General features: G+C 30.5%; 2 protein-coding genes across 2 annotated transcripts; both read right to left on the reverse strand.

The window, feature by feature from the left end:
* Positions 1-6663: 6663 nt before the first annotated feature.
* On the reverse strand, positions 6664-7224 carry LOC148197871 (uncharacterized). Its single transcript, XM_088115658.1, has one exon. The coding sequence runs from the start codon at positions 7222-7224 to the stop codon at positions 6664-6666; it is 561 nt and encodes a 186-aa protein (XP_087971784.1).
* LOC148197872 (uncharacterized) lies at positions 7224-7934 on the reverse strand. The gene has a single exon (XM_088115659.1). The coding sequence runs from the start codon at positions 7932-7934 to the stop codon at positions 7224-7226; it is 711 nt and encodes a 236-aa protein (XP_087971785.1).
* Between the last annotated feature and the right edge of the window lie 2616 nt (positions 7935-10550).

Genomic DNA, 10550 nt, shown 5'->3' on the forward strand with positions numbered 1-10550 from the left:
AGGCGCGGTAGTCTAGTATCAGGATTGGTTCAAATACTCAAAGAAATCTCAGCAGGGCAAGGTGCTGAGTACCAAGATTGATGCGAATACTCAAAGGAAATCTCGGCGAGGTGTTGAGTACAAAGGTGGTGCAAATACTCAAAGGAAATCTCGACGAGGTAGCTGAGTACCAGGAGTGGTGTTAATACTCATTTGTAATCATGTGAATATTATAGTAGAACCCTCTGTGAAGGAGAGTGAACATAGCTGAGTTGGAGCTAACCAGTATGAAATCTCATGTATTATTCTTTCTTCTCTTTACTAAACAATCCTCTTAAAAAAATACAATAAAATGGAATCCTCCAAATAAATTAAAAACATCGTAAAGTGATACCTATAATTAAAATGCTTTTATAACCACATAACAACACTCTACAGATAAATTAAGCTAAGCTAAAATGTTTGTTAGAAACTTATTTATTTAATTCAACTAGTTAGTTAACCAACATTTTACAATCTTAGATAAACACAATCAGATTCGACTAACTCATTGCGTAGAGTACACAATATTATATGTATTTTTTTATTATAAATAATTTTGCCCCAACTGTAAAACCATTTTGAATATGAAATATTTTCTTTGAATGTTTAATGCAATTATATATTAAGAGTTCAAAATCGAAACAATTAGTTAAGATGTCGCACGCAATTCATCTACATTTTTAAGCTTCATGTAAAATTTCTCAAGTTTGAACAAAAAGATTAGGTCCTGTAATTAGCTCTCAAAGAGTTTGGATACTGAAGCAAAAATTAAATAAAAATAATTCTTCATTAGGATAGGCTTCTCTAAAAAAATATATTTTTTATAAATTAATACTAAATTATATATTAATTAAAACTAAATATTAGATAAACTATATGAAGAGCTTTTACATACTAGTTTATAATAAAATTTAGTTTAACTTATAAATATTCATTTAAACAATAATACATAAACATCATCGTTCATTTAATAATTTGAAAATCTGAACCAACAAGTTGTAGGTTTTAGTAGTATTCTATTCAGTTAAAAATGATATTCATAAAGTTGTTTTAGTATGTTTTATATTTAATATTTAATAAATGTGTAATTTGGCATGAGGGCATATGATAATCTCAATTAAAAAAAACTACGAAAACACTATTTAACCATAAAAAAATATTTGAAACTACAGATTCCATTAAAAAAAACCAATAAGATTTTTAGCAAAAATTAATCTGTAAAACTCTGGAAGAAAAAAAGTTATAGTATGGAATTATTGATAGCAGAAGATAATAACTATGAACGTGAACTCTGTTACGTAATTTGAATACATGGAAAGATTATGATATGTCCTTACAGAAACTTCCACGACTTTTCTTACATTTAGGTTTTTGTAAATCTCACGCTTTTGTTTTCCGTACTTTGAAACCAAAGCGAAAATGGACTTTCAACCCCAACCCATGTGTAGGACAAAGATTATCCAAATCCATGACAAAGTTAAAACTCACCATTACGTGGAAGATCATATAAATAAAGGGGTAAGATATATTTTATTAAGTTACAACAATACAAAAGAATATTCTTTATTAAAATTAAAATGTTAAAAATAACACAACGATTACAAAGAAAATTAATTTAAAATAATAAGTGAATATAAACCTAATTTTACAAACTAGTTTTATTAGTTTAATTTTTAACATAATATTAGAATAATGGATTTATTATGTCATTGTCCCACGTGTTATTTAATCATTATCCGATCATCTTTTAATTTTTTATCAAATATATATTAGAATTCTTATATTAATTAAAGAGACTAGTTTATAATATATAAATATAAAATAAAATTAAACTTTATTTATTTGATGGTAGTTTTATAAAATCATCTACACTTCGCTAAAACCAAAATTCTTAGTCAAAGGATTAATTCAAACGTATTCATAATATTGCAGAATATAATAAAGAGTGTTTTCAAATTTCAACAGATTGATAAATAATAAATAATAAGCAGACAAATAAGTTATTTGAAAATATTAAAAGTGATTATGAATTTGTAGATGCAAATGTGTTAGGAAAAGATTAAAGATTATGTTTACATGTCAATAGTGTGTAATGGAAGGGAAAGATCATCACGACATGTCAACTGAGTGTGAAGTTGAAATAAATTATTTAAAAATAGTTTGAATCACCAATCTTATTAATAGACATCCTAAAAAAATATTTCATATAGTATCTTCATTTAGTGTACACTAGGATGCTTAGTGTGTGAGTTGGCTATCGGCCAATGTAAATAGTAATATTTATTATTGATTTTGATATAATGATTATGAATTTCTATCTCTGCAAATATTTATTACATTTTTTATATGAAAAATAAAAATAACGGTGAAAAATATAATAATCTTAGGAATTTACTATAAAAAATAACATACATGATATTTTATTTAATGTGAAATTATAAAGAATGCTTATAATATACATTTTAAAATAAAATATTTAATAAATTATGAATATTTTGATAATTTAAAATAGAGAAAATAAAAAATTAACACATACATATTTATTTTTGTCTTGATATTTAATTTTAAAAATAAAATATTATTCAACCAGTGGGAAGAATTGACGACAATTCAAACTGTCATCATATCATATGTTCAAATAACCAATGACATTTAAGGGTGAAAATATGTAAAAAAAAAAAAACTAACAACCGTTAGAAATAATCATAGTAGAAAAACAAAATGAAATTAGACAAGAGAAACAACCATCATTAAAAATAGACTTAGAAAAGATGGTTTGCGTTAGAACCATTGTTAAAAGGTGAGACTTTTGTTTTTTAAATGAACTCTGAATTTATACATATTCACAATCCTCCACAAATTTTCAAAAACAAATTCATTTTGTAATTCTATACAGTCTAATAAATATAAAGCAGAATACCAATGTTAGAAACAAAGTTTTATAAAAATAAAAAATTTCTATGAATAAATATATTCTAACTTGTCAACTATCCTAAAGTGTTATATATGTTATCAGAAGAGTATGTTTCTTGGACATAAGTTAATGCATTTAAGTCTTATTTAACTCTAATGGTTGTGTCATAAAAAATTTACAACAAATCAATTGAACTTGGGATAATTCATGTGTAAGTAATAAATTATTTTATAAACAAAGATATTTTTTAATTATGAAACATCCAATGTCATGCCATTCAAACAATTTACACAAAAACACCTTATCTTTATTCTATTTTCTACACTATACCAGTATTATGTTGAATGAATTATATAAATTCTTTCACCATCTCATGTAATCTTCATTTTATATGTTGAATTAATCTAATTCTGATCTATATCTATGTTATGTAGATAAATCATTAAAATAATTTTTCGATAAATGCATACAAAATTAACTTTTTCATCTATTTAATGGCCTTATATCTATCAAATAATATATTTTATAGGTCGAACACCTCTAGACCCACTTTTTCTATTACGTCACAACATAATCTAACATAAAATGAAGAAAATATAGCAATATTTGTCAGGGTCCAACAAAAATATAACATATAAAAAAAATCTTGCCAATCAAATAATATTTGTTGAATTATGATAAGTGTGATAGCAGAAAAGGTGATGCAGAGAAAACTGATAGTAGAAAAGGTGATGCAGAGAAAACTGATAGCAGAAAATGAGATAGGCAGAGAAGATGTAACAATGATTGTGAAAGAAATGTAATAGAGAGAAAAGAACTGTCTTGACAAAGAGTTACATAATGTTTATATATGTAACATACAACAATAACAGTAAAACGGTATTTAACTAACAAAACTGACAAACATTAAAGCTTGAATTACAAAACTAATACACCTCCTTAATTCAAGTCTTTTGGTGTCACAACTCTAACCTCCTTTCTGAGATACTCAAACCTGGCAGAATCTAGAGCTTTTGTAAACAAATCTGCCAGCTGAATATCAGTTTTGCAATGCACCAGTTCAATCTTGCCTCTGTTAACCATATCACGTAAGAAGTGGTATTTAACTTGAATGTGTTTACTTCTCCCATGACTAACCGGATTCTTTGCCAAACTGATAGCTGAAGTGTTGTCCATCTTCAATTCTACAGATCTTCCTTTCTGAATTTGCAATTTCATCAGCAACTCATTCAACCACACCCCTTGACAAGCAGCAGCACAACCGGCTATGTATTCTGCTTCACAACTAGATAGGGCGATGACAGTTTGCTTCTTAGAACTCCATGATATGGGTGCCTTGTTCACAAAAAACATATTCCCAGATGTATTTTTTCTTTCAACCTGATCTCCACCAAAATCAGAATCAGTGTATCCAACTAAGCTCAATTCTTCCTGCTTCATACCATAAGGAAATAGTATGCCATAATCTGAAGTCTTTTTGATATATCTGAGCATGCGCTTGGCTGCTGTCATGTGACTTTTCTTTGGCTTGCACATGAACCTAGTAATCAAACCAACTTCGAACATTAAATCTGGCCTGCTGTTGCATAAAAAAACGAAGAGATCCAACAAGTTGTCTATAATCAGTTTCATTTATGCCTTCTTCATCGTCATCTATGTTTAGTCTCACATTTACCTCGAGTGGACTTCTGGCTTCATTACAACAGTTCATGTTGAATTTCTCCAACAAGTCCTTCACATATTTCTTTTGATGCATTATTAAACCGGTGGATGTATGCATAAACTCCATCCCTAAGAAGTAGCTAAGCCTCCCGAGATCTGTCATCTCAAACTCAGCTTTCATCATCTGCTTGAACTCATCAATTTCCTTCAAACTTGACCCAGTCACCAACAGATCATCCACATAGAGACAGACTATCATTTTCCCTCCACTGTCACTATCTTTCACATACAAACTATGTTCAACAGCACACTTATTGAACCCTTGACTGATAAAGAATGCATCAATTCGTTTGTTCCATGCTCTGGGAGCTTGCCTCAACCCATATAGAGCCTTATGCAGTTTATACACTAAATGCTTCTTGTCTTCTTTGCTGAATCCAGGAGGTTGCTGGACATATACCTCCTCTTCCAAAGGACCATGTAAAAAAGCAGATTTTACATCAAGTGAGAATAATGTCCATTTTCTAGCACAAGCAATACTAATAACCAATCGAATTGTTTCTAACCTTGCCACAGGTGCATATACTTCTGTAAAATCTACTCCTCGTCTATGTAGGAATCCTTTTGCCACGAGTCTGGCTTTATGCTTTGATATTGTGCCATCTGGATTTAACTTTTTCTTGAAAACCCATTTCACTCCAATGCATTGTTTTCCGAGTGGCAACTTAACTAACTTCCACGTATTATTCTTCTCAATTGATTTAATTTCTTCAATCATGGCTTCCTTCCAAATAGGTTGCGCAAGAGCCTCATCTAGATCCAGCGGTTCACTTCCAGCCATCAAAGCCAAGTGAATGATATCACCCTCTTCATCTACTCCTGCATCTGAGTACATCTCGTATTCAGAAAATCTGGAAGGTCTTGTCGTTTGCCTTCTTGGTCTTCCTGAGACTTCTGCAGAATCTTCATCTTCAATGCTGCTTTCAGAAATCCCTACTGTATCAGTATCTACTCTATCCTGCTTTGGTACATGCATCATAGTTTTCGTTTTCTTCAGGCTCGACTGATTGGAGTTCCAATCCCAACTTTCGTCTTCAAGAAAGATCACATCCCTGCTAGTTAACATCTTTCTCTTTACAGAATCAAAGAACTTGTATGCACCGGTTGAATGATACCCAACAAACACCATAGCCTCTCCTTTGTCTCCAAGCTTCGATCTCTTCTGATCTGCAATGTGACAAAATGCCAAAGATCCAAAAACTTTAAAGTGTTTTACAGAGGGTCTCATACCTGTCCAAATTGCATGTGGAACCTTGCCTGGCAACCTTTTCGTCGGACACCTGTTGAGCACATAGACAGCCGTTGACACAGCTTCTCCCCACAACTCGCGTGGCACAGCCTTCTCTCTCAACATACACCTGGCCATATTCATTATGGTCCTGTTTCTTCTTTCTGCCAAACCATTGTGTTGAGGCGTATAAGGTGTGGTTACCTCGTGTTCTATTCCGTAACTCTGACAAAAAATCTCAAACTCAGATGAAGTGTATTCACCCCCACCGTCTGTTCTCAGAATTTTAATCTGTCTTCCTGTCTCTCTTTCTACGCTGACCTTGAATCTTCTAAACATCTCAAGAGCTTCACTTTTCAATTTGATGAGATAAACCCATATCATTCTACTATATTCGTCAATGAAAGTGATAAAATATCTATTTCCAGCCAGCGTTGGCACTTCTAGAGGTCCACATATATCTGAGTGTAAAACTTCAAGTCGTTCTTTGGATCTCATTTCCAATTGTGCTTGAAACGGTCTTCTCGTTTGCTTCCCAACAATGCATGATTCACACGATTTCTCTGGTAGAATAATATCTGGCAGTCCAAAAACCATATTTTTCTTACTTAGCTTCTGTAAATCTTGAAAGTTGAGATGCCCCAACCTCAAATGCCATTTCCAGTTCTCATCTTCCTTTACCGTAGACAAACACTGTAAGTTTTCAACCATATCCATACAGACTTGAAACGTTCGGTTCTTCGAGATTTTACTTCTCAAAATCAACTTTTTGTTTTTATCAAACACTTCCACTTGATTGTTGTTTCCCATAATCACTGTAAAGCCCTTTTCTATCAATTGACCCAAACTCAGTAAGTTGCACTTCATTTCTGGCACAAACAGAACATTTTTTATAGTCCCGTGCAATCCATCTTTTTTTCTTTATAGTAACATTTCCAATTCCTTCTACTCTTAATGTGCTGTTATCTGCAAATCTTACCTTGTTTTTCTTAGATTCATCCAGATTAACCAACCACTCTCTATTACATGTCATGTGATTTGAACATCCTGAATCTAAATACCAAGATTTATTCAACGATGGTGAATCTTCTGGAAACGTTGTAACCATTAGAATTAACGGTTCTGAGTCAGATTCTTCCTTGACAAGATGAACCTCTTTATTATACTCTTTCTTGTGTTGTTTATCCTTATTCGAGTAACACTCAGAGGCAAAATGTCCCATCTTATGACAGGAGAAACATTCTATATTTCTCTTGTCTTTCTTCTTATAGTTCTTCCTTGAACCACTTTTTCTCTCAGATGACTCACTTTTTTTCTTCATGATCATCTGAATTGTCATTATTCTTCCATTTCTTTTTGTGTAGCAGACTTGCCTTTCCAATTCTTATACTTCTTCTTTCCTTCTCCTCTAATGTGTTGGACCTTCAACGCTTGCTCATCAGCTTTGATAGGATCTCTGTCCAAGAGCCTCATCTCATGAGCCTCTAAAGAACTCTGAAGTTCTTCGATCTTTAACTCTGCAAGATCTTTAGATTCTTCGATTGCAACAACAATGAAATCAAACCGTCTAGGTAATGATCTCATTATTTTCTCCATTATCATTAAATCAATGAGCTTTTCACCACAACCTTTCATTTGATTGGTAAGACACAAAATTCTATTGAAATACTCACTGACCTTGTCATTGTCCTCCATTTGCAGCAATTCATACTGTCTTCTCAGTGTTTGCAATCTTACTTTCTTAATCTTCTCCCCTCCAGCATGACAACGGACCAAGATATTCCACGCTTCCCTTGCTGTATTCGCATTTTGGATTTTTTCAAAATGTGTGTCGTCCACACATTGGTGAATTATCAGTAAAGCTTTATCATCTTTCTTTCTATGCATCTCCTTCTGATCCTCTGAACTGTGGAAATCAACCGCAGAATCCTGTCCTTCAACCACACTGATGATGTCTTGAACTCGAAACAAAACTCGCATCTGTGTACTCCACCTACTCCAATTTTTATCTGTAAGAATGGGAAGATTTGTCATAGAAAAATCAGCCATGATCCTTCTTCTTTCCTGCCCAAAGAACTTTTTTCTTTACTGTACCCGGATTAACCCACAATTCACCTTAGGCCCTTCCTCGACCAAAGCTCTGGATACCACTGATAGCAGAAAAGGTGATGCAGAGAAAACTGATAGCAGAAAATGAGATAGGCAGAAAAGATGTAACAATGATTGTGAAAGAAATGTAATAGAGAGAAAAGAACTGTCTTGACAAAGAGTTACAAAATGTTTATATATGTAACATACAACAATAACAGTAAAACGGTATTTAACTAACAAAACTGACAAACATTAAAGCTTGAATTACAAAACTAATAAAGTGGATGAAATATTAAACTGTTTTGTGGAATAGTTATTTAGGTTGTGATTGATGTGTATTAATAGAAATGAGACTGAGTAAATATTTTGATTTGAGTAAAACGTATCAAATTAATCAGTTGGTACCATCTCAGAAGATTTTAAATTGAATTAAACTTGTTTTTAGTACAAGAAAAAAAGAAAGTCTAATATGATACACATATCATTATTCTAAAATTTTGTAGTACCGTTGGGTAGTTTATCAATGTCGTTGGACGAGCTTCAAACAATTGGCTTCCAAAACCTTGGTCTTTGAACGAGGGAGAAGGGTGTTGAACGGAAAATGAAATTGATTTTTTCATTGAGCATTAGGACTTGAGCCACTAGGGTCGAGCTAGGTGTCATTAGGTGTCAACTGAAAATTAAAAATCCAAAAAGCTCTATTTTGTTTTCCTTAGGTGGGGAAGTTCCTGGGTGGGTGAAAAATTGAGAAAAAAAGATTTCTTTTCAATTAAATTAATGTTTTTGGAACAAGTTATATGTTTGTGTGATGGTGTGAATGCGTTCATTTGTAGGAAGAGAGTGTTACATTGAATTTATGTTAGTTGATGTATATCTATTGATGAGAGTTAAACGAGGTTCCTTTAATTTAAAACTTTAATATGAAAAAGAATCTAATATCATATATGAAAAATTTATCATAATCATACTCAAGATGGTCCTAGCAAGTATATAGTTATAGTTCCAAATATGCGAGATTAATAGTTATGACAAATGCAAAATCTTTGAGTCTATTCAATTTATGAGTATCCTGAAAGTATAGTTGTCTATATTATGATTAAATCATGAATATTATGCCATTGTGCTATGTGATAAACATTTGATTCATGATTCAATTGTTGATTTTAAGTTAATGGTGACAATATGTGTAATATTGTTTTAATTTTTACTACCCTATATTTTTCTTTGTTGTATTGTGATATCCACTTTCGATTATTGTAGTTTATACATCAGAATAATTAAGTAGATGATAGAGACGAACAAGCAACGAAATTGCAAAGCTTGAGTATAATAAGTTATATTTATTCTTGGATTTTGTATTTTCTCATATTTTCTTTTAAAAATTGTTTAAACACTTTTTAAAAAAAATTATAAATACATTGTACTTACACATATATTTACATTTGTTACTGTTTTATTAATTATGTAATAATATAATTAGTATATAATATTTATTAATTAGGTCGTTACAATTAATATAATAATATCATATTTGACAAGTAATACGTATAAATTGTAAAAATTATATATTATTTATCATATAATATACCATGTAGACACACACAATCTCTCTAGTCCCGTCAATATCTACCATGAACTAAATTTATTAAATTATTAATGAAAATGACTTCGAGATATATATATATATATATATATATATATATATATATATATATATATATATATATATTCACTCAATTGAAATTTAAGAGATCAAAATCAAAATTTTACTTTCCTTATGAACCTGTTTTTGACTCACATGTGATAAATTTTCTTGGATGACTCTAATGTTAATTAACCTTAATGAGTAATTAACTTAATATGAAAATGAGGTTAAAACAAAATCTTACCGTGACTTTTACGAAGGGAAATGTTGTTTTTGGTTCAAAGGTCATAAATGTATCATATTATACTTAGATCGATACACTACATAAAAAAAATACATTTATACAACACTTTGATGAATAAGTGTTTTATGAAATAGTGGTGAACTTATTTAATTATATACTTTAGAAAAGTATATTAATTTAGTTTCTTTAAAAATGTACATTTTTAGAGCAGTTACTTAAATAATTGTTTTCACTTTTCTCATAAATAAAGAGGTTTTAATATAATGTTATTTACTTTTTATTCTTTCTCATATATTGGGCCTTTAGAGAGCGCTCCTAAAGAAGTGTTCTCAATAACAACATCTTTTCATTTTATAGCAATATAAAAATTTAAAAAATTATTAAATTTATTTTTCTGCAAAATTTTCGAACTTTCTCATTTTATATTTAAATTAATTTTAAATACCCAAAAAATATTAGATCTTCATATTTAGAAAAACTGTGGTAGTTTATCATCTAAGTTATAATTAATGTTGGTTAAAAATATTGTTTCAAGTCGTGCATTGCAAAATTTATCATTGAAAAAATGACATGATAACCTTTACACAATAATCTTTATTTAAAAAATTAATGCTGTGAAGGAGAGACATTAACAAAGAAAATACTTCAAATATTAATACTCGGGATTAAATATAATACATGTAAA

The sequence above is a fragment of the Vigna umbellata genome, chromosome 5, assembly GCF_029865625.1.
Source record: "Vigna umbellata cultivar VRB3 chromosome 5, Vumbellata_1.0, whole genome shotgun sequence".
Classification (NCBI taxonomy): domain Eukaryota; kingdom Viridiplantae; phylum Streptophyta; class Magnoliopsida; order Fabales; family Fabaceae; genus Vigna; species Vigna umbellata.